General features: G+C 44.3%; 1 protein-coding gene across 3 annotated transcripts in view; it reads right to left on the reverse strand.

Moving 5' to 3' along the window:
- Window positions 1-1,122: 1,122 nt before the first annotated feature.
- LOC119172841 (SEC14-like protein 2) overlaps window positions 1,123-22,523 on the reverse strand; it is a 56,463-nt gene continuing 35,062 nt past the window's right edge. Inside the window, exons 4-13 of one of the 3 annotated variants that reach the window (XM_075889908.1) lie at window positions 22,271-22,333; window positions 18,269-18,362; window positions 16,997-17,091; window positions 14,319-14,397; window positions 9,416-9,496; window positions 8,675-8,761; window positions 6,582-6,694; window positions 3,943-4,291; window positions 3,063-3,163; window positions 1,123-1,294 (exon numbers count right to left, since the gene is read on the reverse strand). In XM_075889908.1, coding sequence (XP_075746023.1) covers window positions 3,075-3,163; window positions 3,943-4,291; window positions 6,582-6,694; window positions 8,675-8,761; window positions 9,416-9,496; window positions 14,319-14,397; window positions 16,997-17,091; window positions 18,269-18,362; window positions 22,271-22,333 — 1,050 coding nt within the window. In that variant the 3' untranslated portion in view covers window positions 1,123-1,294; window positions 3,063-3,074. Of the gene's footprint in view, window positions 1,295-1,966; window positions 2,101-2,883; window positions 3,164-3,942; window positions 4,292-6,581; window positions 6,695-8,674; window positions 8,762-9,415; window positions 9,497-14,318; window positions 14,398-16,996; window positions 17,092-18,268; window positions 18,363-22,270; window positions 22,334-22,523 lie in introns of those variants that run through there. The other 2 variants (XM_075889909.1, XM_037423989.2) reach the window with 2 other exon arrangements.

Raw genomic sequence — 22,523 nt, forward strand, 5'->3', positions numbered from 1 at the left:
CCACAATAATGAAGCCAAGTGTAGATTGCAATATAAATGAGAAATAATTAAAACGAATGGAAAGAGAAGTATACGGAATGTTTTTTAAGCAATACAGATTTTCCCTTAAGAACTACAACAGGTAGCGCTTTTCGTCTTCGCAGCCAATTTCTAGGCCGAGGCAAAAAAATTTTGCCACTAGTTGGATCCCTCATAAATGTATAATTGATAAAATAATTTAATTAAACTTTTTGATCATCAATTTGGGGGTGGTTGTTTACATGGCGAAGTCGTTCTACGTCACAAATTACGGCAAGCCTTGTTTTTAATGAAAATTGAAAATATCACACAAGGTTTCAGTGATCTATCGTGGAATTTAATTCAATTAGTTTTGCAAATCATAACTGAGTGATCTAATCAGCGGCAAAATATTTCCGCCTTGACCCAGACATGGGATGCGAAAACGAAAAGTGCCTACCTATTATAGTTTTTTTTTTAAGGACAAATCGGTACTTAAAAAATGCGCCCTGTATAGCCGCCAGCCGGGTCCGAACCTGCTACGTACAAATATCACAAGGCTTCCATTTTCATTCGCACCTTGTTATTAATTCCTGCACATAAAATTAAATCAATAAACTTGACGCGTGACAAATAAACATGCATCTTATTGCACATGGCGCAGTGTTTGGACTCAGCCTCGAGTAACTGACGAGAAGCACTGAGGGACAATTTGAGCACCACAACTTACGCATATTTCGTTGAAAATAAAATCAAATCACGATTATCGTACTATACATTATTCATAGAGCCTTCTGTGCACAATCTAGCGCCCCACACAAATAGCCATTTTATTTCAGCCTCCTTTGGCAAGAATTTATTTGGCTGCACATTTTTTTTTGTTTTTTTTCTGTCCTTTAGAAACTGGGCCGACAATTGCACTGCATGCAGCAACTATTGACAAGACTCACTGATAGAAAGAGGGCATTCAAAGGACGAAGTGGGGAAGAGGGGCCAAGTCTGTTCACTTCTGCTGTACACGTTTAGCAATTGCGCTGCACAGGACACATCCATCACTACTGGGAATGACGTGCATCTTTGTGTCCGAACGTGAGAGGCCGAGAAACGAAGGGTAGAGACACAGTGTGAAAATAACGGGCGTTCTCTGAACGCCATTTATTCGCAACCATCAGCGTTCCAACCATGAAGAACAAGTTCGGGCAAAACGTCAGGAGGACCCATTCGATTTCGCCGCTCGCTTGGAAGTTGTCGCGTTATCTTGGCTTGGAAAGTACAGCACAAGCACGTCGGCACTGCCCTGGAAGAGCATTTACATCACAGTCTCTACTTCGTGTTGCCGCTCACGTGTACTCAGTTAAGCTATCTGACATTCAGAGCACCGTTGTGTACTTTGTATTTGTGGAACAAAGTGCGAATAATTGTACTTTCGAGTTTGTGCACCTCAATGCTTTCAGATCCATCAGTCACAACGAGTGTCACCAAAGTTCCCCTTGGCCTCCGCGGAAAGCTCCGGCAACGCACGGTTGCTGATCGCGGAGGCTAGGAGTTGCCACTCAGGCACGGTATGGGCTAGACAATTTGACCCGAAAAGTTGTAGCGAGAAGGTTCTTGACATGTACTCCCCAAAGTCACGGATAACCTAATTTATGGTAACTACTCAAAGTCACGGATAAAAACGAACTTCATTCCTGGCAACTGAGCACGTAACATTGGCGACATATAATGAGATCAGGGTTCGTAATAGCAACATTGTTCTTACGCTGTTCGCATGAATATAGACCCATCAAGTGATGATGTTCGAAATGAAAGCGAGAAACGATCCTTCCAAAAAGAAATAGTGGATTAGAATGGAACGTTTCGTAACATTACACTTATTATCAAGAGTCCTTTTTTTTTTAAATGCAGGTCGTGGACAGAGAGAGTAGCTACAATAAACTAGTACAACCAAACGGTGACACTTGCACCACGGGTCCCACGAATAAAAAAAAAAACTACGCAAAAAAACAATGCCGGCACACGTAACAACGGTGTGCATACGCAAACAACTGAACTGAAAGCTGCAACGTGACATCACACTCGCTGCAGTGAAGAGTCGTTTCCTGGCTGAAAAAAACAACACGCAAGAAAAATCAGCTGTATACGTGTCAGTCGCGGCGCACATCCGAACAGCATTAAGACCGGTATGCAGTTACTTATAAAAACACATAGTAAGAATAATACAAGACATTCGTTACAACAAACTTTGTTAGCACTCTGGAAATGCAATAAGCCACTAAATCTGCAGGGCAGGAAAGGAACTTCATTCAGTATGCGTCGCGCATGTACATAGATAGCACTTCCTGCTGAACAGATACAGCTCGCTGTGGTACTCTATTCACACTTCCTGTGTCTGTATGTGGTTGGGGTTATAGTTGCGGACAACGTTTCTTGTCAATGAAGTGAAGGCTACGCAATCAAACCGCGCAAATGTAGCGGCTAATGAATGTAATATCACAATTGTGCCCGTGTCTTCTGCGTGAGAAATAAGAAAGGATATTTTTACAGGAAGCTTTTTCATACAATACGAAGCACACGCCAGAGAGACGTTGATATTTGTTTTCATTGAGACCCTCTCATACTTATGTTTTACACGCACGAAAAGTACCTCTCTGACATATACCTCAAGCGCATCTACGCCTTTCGGTGAGTCTACCAGCATCAGAAACTTGCGGCGAACATTAGCACCAAATGGCCGTCTGAAGAAACAAAGCAAATGGCATGCAATGTTTACGCCGCGCAGTAATATGTACACAGGCCCCTTCACTGCTAAGAAATGTCCGCAACTGTAGTGTAACTCCTGATGACTAAGTTCACAACATCCGACAACGTAATAGTATAAGAAATACGTACACAGGAATACACACTTTAATAAGTACCATGCCACGCAATACGTTGCGAGCTTAATATATTAACAATGAAAAAAAACAATAACAACGGGCGTTTAGCAAACGCCAGTCTGAATGCAGAACTCCAAGGAAAGTTCCTTGTGTCAACACCACTGAAAGGTACATGGCTTAAACACATACTCAGGAGACTGATCAAATCGTAGTGGCATCCAGGAGTCGAACTGAGTAAGACAGCTTCTTGGAAGTGAACGTGCTGAAAGTGTTGTCGAAGTTGAGCACGTCTGCATGGAAATATAGAGAAGAAGGAAGCGTTAACGGAGCAACGTCGTGGTTGCTGTGTACCCATCCACCATTGCGAGGGACAGTCATTCATAAAACAGCCACCTATATTCAGCTGCTCTAAAAATGCCACAGTGAACACCGCTTAACATCTACGCGGGAGGAGTCACATGTCACTGGAGAAAGTGGACACTGTGTGGTCCATTGCTGTGAAGCACGTACAAGAAAATGAACAGGAGAGGACTGTGAAATCGGTACGGAAACCCGCATGGTCAAGAACAGGCACGAAGATACTGACAACAAGAAACTGAGTACGTTAGAAGCAAATAAAACGAAGACGTTGCGGCCCCTGTACGAGAGTCTCGATAACAGATTAAAAAAAAAAAAACACTGGAGGGATATATATTACGTGAGTTACAGCCAGAACCAATGAGAGCTCCAGCAAGACAAGAAGCCTATGGATAGATGGAGGCCTCAAGGGATGATAAATCGTTGAAGAGGGTTGGTCACTGTAGGCACAAATGGACTTGTCTTCATCAATGTAAAAACTGCCTGCCAAAGAAGTGTGCATGTGTCAACTGTGCTTCATCTGCCCCAGCCTCTAGCATGGAGGAGAGGAACAGACTTCTCCATGTGTCCACTTCTGACATTAGGGCAGAGTGAACAAAGCGTACACAAATGTGTCCCCAAAAATGGCAGATGCTGTCTTGACGAAGACAAGTCAACTCATGAAAACATTGGTGGAATGATTTCCTATCAACCCAGAAAAGGTGGTACTTACACAGGCCCGGCTTTGAGCACGTCAGCGATCCGGCCTCGGGCAGCTTGGAGCCAGCCTTGATGCGGGATGGCTTGAGAACGACTTCGGCGCTGTCATGTTCAGCGGACAACGTGCCATCGCCTCGGTAGAGGATCCCGAACAGCAGGTCGTCACACACGATCTCCCATGCAAGCAGCATGCCGGCCTCTGACACTCGTACGGGCACCTCCACTGTCGCCTGCCGACTCACAGCCGTGTTCGCCCGCGCCACTTCCGCGGGGATCTGGTCCAAACACTGCTCCTCTTCAGACGGCGAATGGCCGTTCGTGCTTCGGTAGTAGCGGGTAGGAACCTCTCCACCATCTATAACCTTTGGGGAGGAAATGAACCCTTGTAAGTGCTGCGTTTTCGGCAAGTCAAAAGTTATGGGAAGCTATGTATGACAAGCATATAGAAAATGACGAGAGTACAAAAAAAAGTAATTTGCTTACTATATATATAGCATTGGAGGAGGGTGAAGAGTAGAGAGGTAATGGTAATGATAGCACAATGCCACAATGTTTACGCACGCTTGAGCCGTTACAACCTTTCACGCAAAACCAGTCCTATGGGTAAGGTATGTTTCATGATTGACTGAGTGAGCTCAATTTTTTGCCAATCTATTAATAACTATACTTCCCATAAATGAATTTAGTATTTGTTGCACAAGAACAAAATCTTCAGCACAGACTCTTACGCATTGTTATTATTTGTGTACTGTCAAGCTTTTATAGGCAAGAGTTATTTTCGTGGTGTCCAAAGTGTGACAGAGGGTGTGATTATTACAAGATACGCTGAAAAGTAGAGCAACCTCCTACACAAACTCGAGTGACACACTGCACAAACAGGAACACTGAAAATTTAAAATGTAAGACGGGCCTGTTTGTGACCTTTGAAATCATCCGCGATTCATATCAAGACAGGTGGTATAGGGGGCTGTTCGCGTGGGTTGCCAGGTTTCGGTGCAATGAATGGTGCACGGTGTCTCCGTGGCCGCTTTTATTCTTGCCTGAACGTGCAGAGACGTTCATAACACGATACATTAAGTAATTGATAAATGAATGGGCTTTTTGACAATGGCAGGATATGAGAAGGTCCACCGGCCGACATATATGTTATTTTACCTTCAATTGTGGGATCGGAATGCATGAATACCGTTCCCATCCATGTGTTAAGACACCGACGGGATCTTTTATAAACGCCCTCCTGTATCCAAATGATAGTCGGCAGGATTTTGTTCAGGGTGTGGTGGTGCAAATACGTGCAGTGTCACTGCGGAGGAAGTAGCTTAGATGGGGAGAAATTGCTGGTGTGGCCTAAGGGTGCTTTTTTTTCTCACTCCTTTGCTGAAGCACACATGTTGTATTTAGTCAAAATGTTGAGCAATATACTGTAAAATGAAAAGTAAAGAACCTGCCTGTACAGAGAGAAAAAAACTACTCGTAAAACGACCAGTCTTTAAATAAGAAAAGTATGGCTGCTGGCAGCTTCAATCATCGAAAGCAGAACATTACAATCTTCAATGTACAACAGTTATCGTTGTTTACCACATGCCGAAATTATGTGGCGTATATTACGTATACAGGTTAAACGGGCCGTTGTCTTAACAATTACCTAAGAGGTGACCTATTCCGCAAGGGAAATGATAGTGACTTGCCACTGCACTGCAGAAGCTGCAGTTTCTTGCTACATGCTTGACAGTTGCTCCGTTATTTCCTGCCACGGAAAATACAAGTCATGCAGGAGCTTATGCAAGTAAAGAAACAGCCTTCTCGAAGCTAACTATACCCTCAAGAGTTTGTCAAAAATAATTACTGAGCTGCGGGTTCTGTGCGAGTGCTTATGACAACGATGATGGCCGCACACCTATAATCAAGTACGGAGTATATAAATATCGACACTTGGGCTTGTTTAATTGGATTTCACGGAGACTGCACCTTTTCCTCTCACGTGATGCACCTCATCGACCGTTGCGGTACACGCTTTGTCTGGCATGGTGCTTCGTGAATGAGACGCCGACGGTTCTCTAAAGATCGCATGTCCGATTGCGTATGTTAGAGTACTATCCAGATTAGGCGCGATCATCGGTGATAACACTAGAATGACGTGTACGTTTAAGCGCTGAGGCATTTCGCTGACGATCAGTTTTTTTTTTTAATCTAACGACGCCTGCGCCCACCGCTATCGTTTTTCAGTGCGATTCTCTTGCTTCGTAAGGCACAGCTTCGCCCAATAAATGGTCCGACTTTCGACGCTTAGGATTCTTCATCCCTCATCGTCGTGAGCGCGCGACAATTCAAACATGGCTGATTTATTGATTGATTTGTGGGATTGAACGTCCCAAAACCACCTTGTGATTATGAGAAACGCCGTAGTGGAGGGCTCCGGAAATCTCGACCACCTGGGGTTCTTTAACGTGCACCCACATCTGAGCACACGGGCCTACAACATTTTCGTCTCCATCGTTAATACAGTCGCCGCAACTGGGATTCGATCCCGCGACCTGCGGGTCAGCAGCCGAGTACCTTAGCGACTAGACCGCCACGGCGGAGCGATTCGAACATGGCTCTGGAAGGCATTTGGGGTGTCATTCAAATCAAACGGTCGGGCAAGGAACTTACCACAGAGGGGCATCGAGGGTTTCCGTCAGGGTCTGTCTGCGTGCCTCCCCAGTGTCGCGGTAGCTGGTCGGCGTCGATCTCTTCCAGCAGGGCCTTCTTCCAGGCCTGCTCGTCTGAAAATTCAAAGTGGCGAAGGGCTGCAGAATACTGCGTGTTCGTGCGCCAGAGTGTCAAAATCAGTCTGCGTGCAGTTCAATAGATGCGTATCGGTTGGACGTTGGGCTACATCGATGTGTTCGTCCCAAGACGTGCAGCCAAGGAGTTAAGGCAAACCCTTTTCCTACGCAGCAGCCGTACACCATAGAAAACACAAGAACACGAGCATACTTAGCCTACCAAAACGCAAAGGTAAACAAGACCAGTCACCAGGGGTTTAGTTAGGAATGCTTACGTGAAGGAGGATGAGAGGGAGGAAGAAGTGAGCGGGAATTATTTGTTACGTGCATTGAAACATGTTCTGCACGTGTACGCGTACGCCAAATAAAAAAAATACAGAAATATGGGAAGTTCGAACTCCCACGTCTCTCCTGAAGTTTACAATGCATGTGCAGTCAACCACACAATTTTATGCACCACGCGAGCGCGTCGCCAAAAGCCTCTTCACACTTAAGCTACGTCAACGGTGATCGACAGCACCGCAGCGCGCGAGCGGCACCCTTTCCTTAATCTACGACCGGTCTCCTTTCATACTGGGTACAAATAATTCTCACCTTTCACTTTTTAACGCAATGCGCTTTTTATCATCTGCGCCTATGCGCTTCTCTTATCTTCTGCCTCGAAAGCAGTCCATTTGCATAACTGTCGCAATCTTCATCACAATGTGATAGCTAACGGAATGCCGTTCGAGGCACGTCGTGAGAGCTTCGATCCTGCTACGAAAATAGAAATGTGACGGTCAGACAGCCGAATAGAGCAAATAGGCCGACGAGAGTTGCAAGGTGGGCTTGTTTGTGATGGATTTCAAAGAATTTTTTGTAATGCGAGACGAAATACGGAAACAGGAAGGGATAGACGGACAGGACAGAGCAATAAATTATATCAAACGCAGATAAGCGCTTCGCGTGAAAACTGCGAACTAACAATGCCCTACGTGGCAATATAAAATTGAAAAGTCAGTAAAAAATCACGGCATATCCCCGGAGTGAAGAGTGATCAGTGGGGCGTCTGTCCGTTCGTCCATTGAACTCCGTCCATCCATTCGTCCATCCGTCTGTGCGTCCGTCAGTCTGTCTGTCAGTCTGTCAGTCAGTCTGTCTGTCTGTACGTCTGTCTGTCTGTACGTCTGTGGATATGCTGTGCTGTCTATGCGAGAGGGATGCACCACCCGAGCCTATAAGAAGCTTCGCCCCTAAAAATTACACCATCTCCCGCTAAAGGAAACCCGGTGGACATGAGAAGCAGCGGGCGCTAACGCTTACACTGGCGGTGGCGTTGACGCTAGCGCCGATCGTGGCGTTGGGCAGGAGAGAATTATGGGGAGGGGCACGCAGTGATGGATCGGCGTTTCTATACTAAAACATGTCAATCGCTGCTAACGGGCGATGAGAGACAGAAGACCCAGACTGGAAACAGAGACCCGTAGTCGGCTTCTAGTTAACGCGCACGCTGCGAATTTTTATTGTTCAACAACGCACAGGAGAAACCTTTCACCGTCACTACATTGGAGGTCAAAACCCTGTGTCAATACATGCGAGGTAGCCAGTTAAAGGTTGCGCAGGGCGAGCAGTCTTTTTTTTTTTTCAATAAAGAAACTTGCTAGAAGGCGCTGCCTGCGTTGGCGTTACGAGGCGAGAGGGGAAGCGTAGGAGAGGGGGAGTGGCACGCATGCACTGTGAGGGTGGTCACACCACACACCATATTGAGATCGACCTTAAGACGCTTCACATCTAATAACAAGAATCGTTTCCGGCTTAGCAATATGGACGACGGTAGATGACGCAGACATGCAGTTTGGCATGCATTCGAGTGGTTCGCAAACTTTTGTGGTTGACTGTAGATGCATTACATGAACACGCAAGCATACACCAGTGAAGATGAAGGATTTTCTGCGGAATATCTCGGTACCATAAGATGCAATTTTCCTGTATTCTCACCTTTGCCGTAGAGGGCCAGCTTTCGTGCAGTAAGGTCACTCAGGAATGGCCGAATGATCTTCCAAAAGAGAGGGAAGTACCTAGGAGCTGTAAACAAAAAAAGGAATAAAATGTAATTCCCCATGTAACAAGGCGGAAGAACAAACTCGAAGCGTTTCGATCTGAAAAAAGTAATAAGTTGAATAAAGTTAAATGAATGAATACACGAAGGTTCATTTACAGGCATGGTTTGACGAAGTAAACTTCAAGTAAATGGTCTGACGAAGTAAACGAAGGCACAACGACTACGACAGTCATGCGGGTAAACTCACCAGAAAACATCGTGTCTTCATATGAAATTAATGAGCAAGACTTTATGTCAAAACAACTAGCTAAAAGGCGAAAAGTCTTAAAACGTTCACCACGGATGCCATTGGTATCGTTAAAATATTTGTTCCATTAAGAAATATTCCACATAATTAATCAATGAAAAAGATGGGTAAATGAGTACTTCAAATCTCAATCTTTCTTTCATATGCCATGAACTTCGTACGCTTATAGAGTTTCCTTCTAGGGTGCCTCACATAAAAAAGTAACAGTACGACTCATGAAATGGAGTTGCCATGAACTCTCAAGGTTCGAAATATCCAAACCCGCAAACCAGTGTGCGTTTCCACCATCAGCAAGACCGATTCCTATTTAATTACTATTAGTTGAAGGTGGACCTTATTGCAGTACCAACGGCACTGGCGCAAGACGTACCGTTGACGACGTACGCTCTGTGAAGCCTCTCCGGGTAGTTGTCCTCGAAGGTGCACATAAGGGTTGCTAGGTAGTCGATCACTGAAAAAAGAATACAAAGGAAAACGAGAGACTTAACGCGAACCATTTCTATAAGCAAAAACAAAAAAAACAATACCGACTTAGTGAAAAAAAAACGAAAAAAAAAAACCCGAACTATGCAGGCAAGTTAATCTACATGTGTTGATTGTAGTTGTGACATCAGCGCTTTTGGGAACACGTGGTGAACAACAACTGCGTTTCTCTTCTATCTTGTAGCTCATACGTGCTCACTATTTCCTGTTCTTAGCAATGTACAAAGTCGCCCTTGAATCAAAGATGATCGAAGCACATGGTCAGCCTAAAGAGAGAGACATGTCTTAACATCTTGAGCACATATACTTAAACACGAACTGCACGAAACATGTGTGTGGTTCGCACACTGGCTTTATGGGTGCTCGGCTGCTGGAAGCATTTCATTTTTATTTTTTACTTTTAATTATTTAGCTTCCACACGCATACGGGTCGGAATGTCATCTTTTAATCAAACTGTAGACTACATTTGTGAAATATGACTCTAGTAAGGAAACTGACTGAGTTTGGCACCTACACAAGTCAGTTAATCTGTAGGCCATATAGCCAAGTCTGATGGGCCAACAGAAAAGCGCTCAAACGTATGTGGAAACGTGAGTAAGCGGGTATTTAGGTGTTGTGACTTCGTCCAAATGAGACAACAGGCAATGTGAATACTGAACCCGTGACCTTGTGTAATGCCGCGCGACCTCGGCCATCGCCAATGATGTAGACTACAAACATGACGCGAGATGGCTGGATTGCAAACGTCCAGTTTTGTAACTTCACGAAAGAGGTTTCGTTAGTCGAGGATTCGCTCCTTCATGCGAGCCCTTGCTATTCATAGTTTACTTTGAAGAAGAAACGAGAAGTTAGAAGCAATCGTGGCAAACTGAGGTGATCCACACTCGGAACGAAATACAGCCGAACTGCAAAGATCTCTTCGCAACCGTGAACCGAGTAGATAGAACGTACTCCACTCTTACTGCACATTTAAGGCAGCATGTGCAATCAGTAACAGGAAATGGTTCTGCGGCCGGCCACCGGAATAATCGCATCAGTGCTTCAGACTTTGCTTGTGGGTATCATTTTGCTCGACAACTTAGTCATAGCCTCCCAATGAAGTAAAACGTTCTCGCTTTCCATTGTGATGCGCTGCGATTGCGACATTCTTTGGTTTGAAGAAGCCCTGGAGCAGTTTTTGAGCATGGTTAGAAAGTGCATGCCGATCGGTATAGAAGTGGCTCCCGAGAACACGTGAGTCAAGCATTAGCACGCGGCCGGCGTCAGCACGTGGCCTGGAATTCACAATCAAATCTCCAAGTCAGCTAAACAATTGCTTTCTATTATCTCGACAAATGACAGAACAAGCGCAAAAGTCGCTCGTCACAGCCGTCGTATGAAACATTGGCTCAAATGACCATGGCGCGCTCGTTCTTTTCAAGAGCCGCGGCGGGAGGCCGCGACTTGCCCCGCGTGAGCACGCGATTGCACCTAAAAGCCGCGTATTCGAAAAAAAAGTATGATAAAAGAGTGCTCAAGGTCATGAGTCGCGCGTGACGTATTTTCTTTCCCTGTGCTTTAGCCTCCTATATACTTTTAAGAGGCTATGCCCGTGCCATCCTTCTCTGCTTAGCTTCCCGCGTTTTCGCAGGGACAAGAGAAGAGAGAATGCAATCGCCGCGTGTGACAAATCTTTGCAACTCCGCTTGTACTGAACTGATTCTAAAAATTCTTGTGGCGGTGAATTCTTGAGCCAACAAGCTCCTGTAGCGATTCAACCTCATCGATAGCTAAAAAAACGTTGCAGGGCCCCTTTCATACTAGCTGTCAGAATACGATGTGCGTGGAATTAGCGCACTGAACTATCGCAATATTGTTATCGTGTTAAAGTAGCCTGTCTTAGTACATTATTTATCATGTGCGAACCCTGTACGAGTTTTGCGCTCATAGTTATACTCGTGCCCTCGCCATAGGACTTAGCACGAGAGGTACAACACCGTGTACTTTGGTAAACGCTAAGGATTCCTTGGGACGTGGCTGTGCTATTTCTTCGACAGTATTTTGACTACTATAGCATACACCACTATTATGCTTGTGCCCTTCCATCTAAAACTTCTGGAGGGACAGACGGCACATCTGAAACAAAAAAATATTATAAAAATATTGATATATCGACATCTATTTTGGACCATTTAACAAAACAGCATGTCGATATATTTATTATATTTTATGACATAGTAGATGTGCTAAGGTGGTGTACTGTAAATAAGTATACAAATATGAACACAAAATACTAAATTTGCAATTGCCTGTACTGTACTGTACTGGCATTTACTGGCAGCACTACTTCCGAAAATTCCGCAGATCCCACGTACCTGAAAATCGATGGTATGCGAAGCATGCGGAGGGAAGGTGACCGTGTTGAAATTTCTTATTGAGCGACACGTCATGAAATGATGCTAAACACATGTACAAATGTTGCACGCACAGGCACATGTTGAATGGTTGCAGAAGTTTATATAACCAGTTATTTGCATTTGTGCAACGATGACAACTGGAAAATGCGTATTAGATAAACCACAAGTTTATATGAAGCGCTGGTGCTCGCGAGGATGCTGGCCCTGGACTTCACAACATAAATACACTTCAGCGCATGACGACTAACCACAATTAACGTTAACCCTACCTGACGGCTGTATGAAAGGAGTACATATGTAATGTTTATAAAATCGGGTAAGCAGCACTGCCACCACTATTGACGTTTCACGAAGATTAGCATCTATTTGAAAAGTAGTTCCAAGACCTGGCGTAGCTCTGTGGTAAAATGCTTCATTGCCCCGCAGAATGCTTGGGTTCGATTCTAGCTGAGGAGCTTTTGAAGTCGTCGGGTCGACGTTACCGATGTCGGGCATTTCTTAACGCTCGCGCGTTAAGTTTGCGCATGGGTGTTCTCGTCGTTCCTGGGTATAACAATAAGTGTCAATCACCCATGGTACATACCCGAATACCAGCGGAACATATTTGCCTGTGGGTATGTGTCACTGCCTGGCGGGAAATGTTCGACGACGTACACGACGGAATTGTGACATTAGGAAGCTTTAGAATAGCGCACCGCAAGCCCTTGCAGTGTGGGCGCTGCCACTGCGCACGCGTCGTAACGCGAGTCGCCATCCGCGTTTGTGGCTCGCCCGCAGAAAATCCGAAATAGCGTGCGGCGATCACGGCCCGCGAGGCCCGCAAAGTGCTGTACCTTCCGTGCATTTGGGTTTGCGGTCGGCGCGAAAGTCCCCAGACTTTTCTCTAGGGCGATCAAACGCTTCTCTAAAGCTCATATGGCGCCCGCTATGCCCGCAACGCCCGCAGCCCCGGCAAACGTTGTTCTAAAGTTCCCTAATATTCATGTCTTCACTAGTGCGCCATATTCGTCAAACCATCTTAGCCCCCTCCCATACTAATTTTGGTTCACGCCAAGCTAAAAGGATGGCCACGAGAGCACCGAAACGTAAGCGGCTAGATAGATAGATAGATAGATAGATAGATAGATAGATAGATAGATAGATAGATAGATAGATAGATAGATAGATAGATAGATAGATAGATAGATACGCTCAAAGTCACCTAAGTTCGCTTAGAAATGCTTCGCATTTTAAACTGCAAGTAGAAAACGTAATGCTAGATCATTCCGTCATATCATGCACGATGTCGTAGATGAAAAGGAAACTTTAAAACAGGAAATTAGCACTTCCTCTCCTTGTGTCAGCTCACGCGGCTGGAAGTGGTGCAGTACCGTTACAACGAGAAGGGAATACGATCGAGGGATTCACTCTTGTTCTACACACGACTACATAAATCCAGCAGATAACGAAGCCAATGAGAGCACACAGTGAGTTATCCCTATTTTTTACTTGAGACAAAAAATTATAGCGAAAGTAAATGAATGTGGAAAACGAAAAAATTCTGCGGGTTAATCTAGCGTCAACGTTGTTCTTTTGCGGATCTGGGTGTAGTTCCAAGTCCTGCGCTCACTCATGAGCTAATGTCACCGTTGTGTAAATATAAATCCAACACTACTGTGAAACCTGAGAAAGTGCGTAGCATGGGCCAACCCAGCGAGTTTTTTGACAATCTCTCGCCAGCCGAGGTGGTGGCGCCCTCTGTCGCGTGGCGCGTTCATCGGCCTGACGCTTCACAAGTGTTTTTACCAACTTCAGGAAAGTTGTCGCGATTACTTCTCGGTTGTTTCTGTGATTAATATTATTTTAAACTTCACTCGTTGATTTAGTCTTGGTTTTGCGCAGTGTTATTCTTGGTTTAGACTTTTATTGACTATTGAACAATGCGTGACCACGTGGCGTGAGATGGTGGATGGCAAGCCGGGCCTCTAAATTGCTCCACACTTGAAAGTGCTCCACACTTGATATAACTTGCCGCTCGTGGAAGTGGAACCCACAACGTCCACGTACACGTGTGGTGCCCTACTAATGTGCTGGGTAGGCTGTTGCCTTACAGTCAACTTTCTTGGCTATTTATATGGATGTATGTATTCTAGGGAGTGTTAGCCAGCGCTTCCCTGGCCACAGTTGCAAACATTTTTTTTCTGATGGCGTCACAAATCATGCGAACTTTAAAGTCTTCGGACGCAGTGTAAAGTCATCCAGCCGACCACGTTGAAGACCCTTCATACGAAACTAATTGCTGAGTGAGTTTAATGTGTGTTCTTTCTGCCAAACATACAGCCACTTTAAGTGAAGACTGCGGTGCTCACGAGAGTACCATGGATTGCAAAACATGATTCGCGAACGTTGCTCACCTGATCTCGAAGCCAACGTTGAAAGAGCGAATCCATCGAAGTCGAATATGTACGTGATCGTCTCGATGGGTTTGTCCAGCTGAAAGTATGCATAAATAGCGCAAATAGGGTGAGGATCGTAATTAAATAAGCCCAAATAAATTCAGCACATTATAAGCTCATTCATATTTTCTAAAAAATTTATTATACAACTACAAATCGAACTACGTCGAATGACAGCAATAATATTGTAAAATCGGAATTCCGTGGTTTTGTTTGTTAAAACCATAATGCGGTTACCAGGGGCACCGCAGTGAGGAAGTGTAATAATTTCAACCACCCTGGATTTTTAACGTACCACTAAATGCAAATGCACGGATGGATTTTCGCTTCGTCATCGTCGAAACGAGGTGGCGCCACCGGGAATCCAACCCGCATTCTCAATTTCAGTGAAGTGACATCTTAGCCACTAAGCAAATACAGTGGGTGGACCTGTCACAAAAAGTCATGTGACACATAAAAGGTTTATTTATATTTCTTAGGTTGGGGAAAAGATCTAGGTAAGTGCGATTATCGGTATCCGCTACAAATGACATCACAAATGTGGTTAGACTTTTAAGAGCAGAGCATGCAGAGAAGTAAAAACTGTAACATAACGCGAGCTTTTACAGCGCTAGCGAAGAAAGAGTGACACGAGAACATGTGGCTTTTTTTTTATTCATATGATGTCAGGAGACCTTGGTGCACAAATCAGGCTCTGGCTTAGCGCTTGAAATGGTTGAACGTACAAGCCGGTGATGTTCAGTGCAGGGAATTTTGCCTTTTTTGGGGAATTTTCGCCTGTAATTTTAAAACAAGAGGGAAAGGGAATCTTCGAGACATTGCAGAGAATTTCAGCAATAGTTAAAGTCTTCTATGCCAACCGATAATTAGCGGTCGCAGTGCGCCTTCATCTGATGTAATTGGTACTGAAGCATGTAGCACGAAAGCATGGCCTTGGAGATTTCTTTCTGATAGTTACGCGGGGCAATTTCTACTTTGTGTACTAACACTATATGAATCACTAAAGTCATGCTTTTGTTGTGTGGCCGTGAAGGGGCTAGTCATGACGTAAAAAGTCGCCAGTGCGTGAGACACGTGTAAATATTGTATGTATGTGCGCGGATGGGGGCGGAAATTAGTATTGTGCTGCAGGAAGTTTTGCTGGAAATTTCTTCAATGTTTGCAGAAAAAGATCCCATAAATAGAGAATTTTTATGTCTCAGAAAGGGAAATCTTTGGCGTAGTACGGAACATCCCTGCTGCAACTCTGCGTGTTACTTGTTAAAAAATAACACCTGTTGTCGACTGGTAGAGCTGTGTGTGGTGTAACAATGCACTAAACTTGGTGTAAGCAGACAGAACCCTTCCGGCAGAAAAAAAAAAAAAAACATGTCGAAAGAAACGTCTTCGTAAAGTACGTACCGGAAGGGGAGAGAACTACACCCAATTCTCAATTTGCCACGTTTTAACTGCTGCACAGAAGTAAAATTAACAATAAAAACAAATGTTCAACTGTGCAATTGATATATACATTTTCTTACGGAAAGGATGAATGGGAGAGGCTGGTGCTTTTATAATCGCATTGGCTACTCTCTGCCACTTAGCAGACAAATTTAGCAATAAAAACAGTAAGAGTGGCACATAATGTCATTCAGCAGGACACAAGATGTGAAAATACAGCGCAATCGAGCAGCTAGGATATGAGCCACATGCAGTCAAACAGAAGTCTAGACAAACAAATTAACTTCACACATACACGTGAAAACACAGACATTCGGTATGGCTTGGTATACACAGGAGAACCCACTACAACCAGTAATTGCCTAACAATTGCGCTGATTATTTCTATATATATATATATATATATATATATATATATATATATATATATATATATATATATATATATATATATATATATATATATATACATATATATATATATATATATAGGGATACAGCACAACGAGAGCGTTGTCAACAAGGATAAATATATTTATTTCCCAACAGTTTTTCTTTCCTTTTTCTTTCTTTTTTTAGTTCTCTCTCACTCTCGCAAACGTTTTTCAAGGCGAGAGGGACGCGGCAGCAACGAAGTTTGGAAGTTCATGTCAGTATAACTCATCCCCTGATGAAGGGAGGACCCCTCCCGAAACTGTTGGGAAATAAATATAGTTATCCTTGTTGACAGCGCTCCCGTTGTGCCATATCCCATACCTTCACGAAGACTAACTGGCCCATTGAAATATTACTCCCACACACCATATATATATTTTTTGCCGACAAGCTGCGGTAGATGACCAGCCTGTGGGCGACAATATTCCACACATGTTCCTCCTTCCCTGTCGTTTGCGCTGGTAAGCACTCTTTATCATGTTATACCAACACGCCTAATCACACTGTCTCTTCCAATGTTCCCTTTCTTGAGGCTAACAACTGAAACGCCGCGCACAAAATAAACCGTCTGCACGTGATGCGACATTTATACGGATTTGCTTCTTTATAAATATCCCTCGTAATGCATTTCTCTACAGCTCGTGCGATGAATTCGTAGCAGCCTTAACTTGCCATTTTCAAGGCATAACGCCGATTGGCTAGTCACCAAGAAGAAATATATATCGCATCTTTCAAACCAAACGGATGCAACAACCACTCACTTTCTTGCACTGCCGCTTGATATCTTCCTCCACATCCTCGAACTGCCGGACGACATGCCGCATCACGTCGTCGATGCTGACGCTGTTCAGGAGGCCTGAAATGAGGTCACGTCAAATATTTTTGCTATTCACTCGCATACCCGAAAAAAAAAAGAACCATAGAAATCAACGAGGCGTCTCACTAGAAGTTGCGAGCCTCAATTCAGTGCGAAGCTGAAAGACCTGTTTCGTTTCTCTTCACTTTTCTCTTACTTTCTTGCTTTTTTCTATCTCTTCGTTTTTTTCTAGTTTATTGTTGTTTGTTTATTTGTACTTCTGTGCTTATCTCTCTACTTGTTCCTCGCTCTTTCCATCATTCCTTCTCTACCTCTCTCTAATTATCATTTCCCCTTTCTTCCTATCTTTTTCTTCTCTGTCTCTCTCGTTCGATTTCTTTCTATCACTTTTTTCCCACTCTCTGCACTCGTCGTCTTGCAAGCCATAGTTACTGCATCCCACTCCGGACACATCGGCGCACGTGTTCTGTGGGCGAATTTTGAAGATAAAAAAAAAAGAAGAGGATGAACAGAGTGCGTGCCGCTTCACGTTGATGATAGCTTTCTGCTCGCTCTGCAGTAACGACTACCTGTCAGCTTAAAGAGCACCGTTGTCAAAAGAAGATCACTGCATATATGCCCAAGAGGAACGGTCATGAGGCCAAACCTTACGCTGTGAACCGACAACACAAGCCAAGATCATGCCAACGTTAGCAAAAATTAGGCATCGCTACCCGGCTTAGCCAATGCTAGCGAACCTTAATTAGCCAGTCATTCTATTAGGCGTCTATGAGGTCCTCGTTTCTCAATCAAGTAACAGCTTGCCAATGGAGGCTGGCTTGCCAACTCGATATTTTTTTTTGTTTATACATCGCCCTATTTAAAGCTTTATGAGATGGCTTTTGGACCGTCCGAGTTGTTTTTGGTAAGGAATATTTTAAGCAGTTTACACTCGGCTGTAGCTACGCTTATGTATACTGTATATTCTCATTCATATGCAAACGACTCAAATTGGCTTCATAATAGCCTTAAATTTTCATAGCATTCCTAGATTCTACGAATATCGGATTTGAAAATATGCACACTTAGAAACCCAAGCAAATGCATCCGTGCGAATCAGGTTTTCAAAGACGCATGGTTGTGTTTAAAAGCACGTGCTTGAGAGCACAACCTAAAAGTGACCTAGCGTCCAGTGAATCGATTGATTAGCTTGGTACCACAGTTCGGACATGCGTACCTTTGAGATCACAGCTGCCGAAAGGGATGATGGCCACCGGTCGGCCCTCGCGGTCGTAGCCCGTGAAGCCACCAGGGTAGTACTTGCGCAACACCTGGGCATGAAATTAACAATACCGTGTAGCCGATGTAAAGATAATGGAGAGGTGTGATAGATACCGACCGAAGCGAGAAAGGACGCGTCGTATTGGCGTCATCGAACTACGACCAAATCAATCCTCAGTGACAGTAGGCGCACACGTATTGCCATGAATGCAGGCCAAGTTCATGCCAACTTGGTCATATTAATAATAATAATAATAATAATAATAATAATCTTCATGCCTGACTACGTCCACTGCAGAACAAAGGCCTCTCCCATGTTCCGCCAGTTAAGCCGGTCCTGTGCTTGCTGCTGCCAATTTATACCCGCAAACGTCTTAATCTCACCTGCCCACCTAACCTTCTGTCTCCCCTTAACCCGCTTCCCTTCTCTGGGAATCCAGTTAGTTACCCTTAATGACCAGCGGTTATCCTGTCTACGTGCTACATGCCCGGCCCATGTCCATTTCCTCTTCTTTATTTCAACTATGATATCCTTAACCCCCGTTTGTCTCCTAATCCACTCTGCTCTCTTCTTGTCTCTTAAGGTTACACCTACCATTTTTCTTTCCATTGCTCGCTTCGTCGTCCTCAATTTAAGCTGAACCCTCTTTGTAAGTCTCCACGTTTCTGCTCCGTAGCTAAGTACCGGCAAGATACGACTTGGTCAATATTAAGCAAATGCGACGCACATAGGAAACAAGCCAAATATACACAGAAATACTGCGGGGCTGAAAAGAAGATTACACTATCATGACAACGATGTAGATAAACACATTGATATGATATGTGGGGTTTAACGTCCCAAAACCACCATATGATTAGGAGAGACGCCGTAGTGGAGGGCTCCGGAAATTTCGACCACCTATCGATAAACACATTATATGTTGTGTTATGAACGCCACAGTGCAAACGCTTACGCCTAGGGACACCATTAGCAGTGGTTGAAGCATGCATATACAAACGCGCCCGTGTCTGGTATATAAGCGAGCACGCGCGAGCGCACGTGTTTTATCGCGAATGATGGCTATCGAAGTCTTACCTGTATATGCGCGAGCAATCTTCGAACGTGGGTGTTCCTGACCATAAAGCGAAGTCACCGCATTACCGTTCGGAAACCAAGGTCGTATTCTCGGAGAACTAAAGCCGTCTATTGGTGAACACAAATCTAGAAGGAACTATGCATTGGGGCGGCTGGTTTAATGCAGAGCGCTTTTGTTATGGTTGATGTGAACAAAACGGCTCTAGACTATTCACGCACTAAGATGCGGTCGTATTTTTTTTTTCAGTTTCTCATAGCAACACAAATATAATAATTGTTGGAGGCTTAGGTCTCAGAACCGCCATATGATTGTGAGGGACGCAAAAGGGCTCCGGAAATTTCGGCTTTCTGGGGTTCCCTTAATGCGCACTTAAATATAGGTGCCCGAGCCTTTAGCATCTTTTTTTTTTCGCCTCCATAAAAATGCGGCCACCGCGGCTAGGATTCGATTCCGCGATTCGGTCCTGTAGTCAGAAGTCATACACCGCAGCCATAAACATCAGATTACCGCGTTGGGTGGGTAACATCTGTTTATCATTATCAGAAGTGCTGCATTTATTGATCACAGTAAAAGAGCTCTAAATCGGTTTTTCATTCATCTCCTAGTTGCTTCCGATGCGTCACTTTATCGTTAGTTGCGTAATGACTACTCAGTTCACAAAGACTCCTCATTTCTCCTTCTGCAGGTGACCAGATCCATTCGAAGTGGTTTCCTGGACATATTGCTATAACCAAAAATCAAGAAGGCAACAAAATGGCTGTTTGAAAGCATAGGTTGGATCAGTTGACGTCGTTTGATGAAATATACGCGATGCCAAAATGACCAACTGGGCGATTTTTCGACCATGTGAGGATAATGGTGCTTTTATGTTCCTGAGACTCTTGTAACGCACCCAATAGCTAAAGCTGAAGTGCTCAATAAGCTTGAAAGTATTTTTTAATTAGCGAGAAACCGCTATACCGAAACCGAAACATAATCGATTGCGCTTCCGCGTGTGACGTTATCCTTTGCCCGAACTCAACCGATCGCTCATAATGCCCGCCAGATGGCACTACCTGTCTACGCCATCCGCGGCGATAAGCTAAACGCTTACGTTGGTATGGTAAACATAAGGCGAATCGTATGCAGCCCACAACGCAACACCACTTGTCACCTGCACTCGCCCACCAACACGTAAAAGGAAATCGCGTGCTCAACCAAGGAAGAGCCAGCCAAACCCACACAATTCATAGCAGACAAGCAGACCCTGCAACCGCACACCAGTTCCGTCACTTCCACCAGACAAAAATCAACGTCGCACAAACAATGTTGCCATTAATTCTGGAAAGCGAGGTTTTGAGGCGAGCTGTGAAATTAATTTGAAAAGAATCTCCGCAGCTCTCCAGCCGGCAATTTGGCATGAATGGCGGAAACGTGCAAATGAACGTACCCAGTGAATTTCGCTGAGATTTAGGTCCGTATTCACAAACCAACCTCGACCTTTTCTCGAGTTTTTCCCGTTGGTTTTGAACGGTAATTCAAGTTGATGAATAAAGTAGGCCGATATTCATGAACCGTTCTGTTCTTATCTTTCACCTTGTTACCGTTTTTGTGACTTTATAACGCATGGAGAGAGTACAGGAAGTTGAGAAAAATCTGAGGTAAAACCAAGGTTGGTTTGTAAATATGGGCCTAAGTGACCTGGGAAAATCGCTGGAGTTAGCCTTTAAGAGTCTGCAGCACAAGTTAGCGCTTACCGGTAATCAAACAAAATTGAACGTTTTACACGACAGAGACGCCCTTCGTACACTATTCTGCAAGCTTTAAGTCATAGCGGACTTTAAACAAATTTAAATCGCCTGAAATCTAAGCAAAACAAACGTCCACGGAGTTTCGAGCAGGGGGTAGGTCTTTGAACAAAGGGTATCACTGGTGCGAACGGTTTAAAAAGTGTAGATGCCATCGCCAAAGCTGCCATCCCAAGTTTGCTTGTAAAAGCCATGGCTCCAGGGATATTGTAAGTTAAAACATTTGTCACCCGGCCGTCTGTGTGTTTATGTTTCATGCCTCCGAAATATATCCAAAAATCATACACGGTACTTTATTATCTAAGGACAGCCATTACCGTGGCATGGTTTACGCTGGAAGTTGCTTTCAGTGACTCTCGCTTAGTCCTGTGATCCTTTAAGAAGTACAGAACAACACTCTTCTGTTGAAGACAGTCTCTGTTTCCGCGTGCGTGCCGAAAGAACGAGCCGATTTGTGCCTTCTGAAGAATGAACAGACGTGTAGTAACTGGTAGGTGATTTCAGTCTAAAAGGAATGATACCCTACACAGTTACATGAATTTATATCACTGAGGAAAGTTAAGCAGAATGAACAGAAGAAGTGTCTCAGACACGCTGGCCTTTCACAAAGATAGGCCCTCTTCAGGGTCGTTTGTAGGAGAGTGTTCATGCAGTTCTAACCCCTCATAGCCTCAATTTCTTCATGTTTTATTTTTCATGTGATACTGAAGTATCTACACGCCTTCAACTCGACCACCAGTTGCCAAAGTTAGCTGCTTTACACATAAACAGGCCCCGAAATACAATTCGTGAATACGGGCCTCCGCCCCCCGATAGGAACATCAGCCAACCTGTCTGAAGCATTTCCTCTGTTCATTGTGCTTATTCTCCTGTGTGTTTCGATCGGTCGGCTCCCATCTTAATTTTTGAGGAAAGTTAGTGTTACCGCTGGGTATAAAGTGCTTTTACCGACGTGCTTTACACAGCCAGTTAATACTGTGCGATAAGATAGTGCGAAGCCACCAGATACACTGCTTTTCATTGTGGGGCACGAAAGGCAACACCAAAAGTCAATAGAAATTGACGCTGCTGCAGAAATATCGCTTTTCCCACCTCCGGTGATTCCGGCCATGTCATGACGTCATCGGTGCCAAACTGCTTCCTCCATTCGACATGCTGCAAGAAAATAAATGACACATTCATTTTGTACTCTCGCGCAGTAAAAGAGTGTGATATATAAACTGAGACTGCGATCAACTTTGGATGCTTGAATATACTGCATAGCTTTCCTCAATGCATTACTGAGCTGGTTGGTCAGATGTTATTGCGCATGAGGGTGCGCTGAATAATCAGGAAATAACAATAC

Source organism: Rhipicephalus microplus, chromosome 3 (genome assembly GCF_043290135.1).
Source record: "Rhipicephalus microplus isolate Deutch F79 chromosome 3, USDA_Rmic, whole genome shotgun sequence".
Classification (NCBI taxonomy): Eukaryota; Metazoa; Arthropoda; class Arachnida; order Ixodida; family Ixodidae; genus Rhipicephalus; species Rhipicephalus microplus.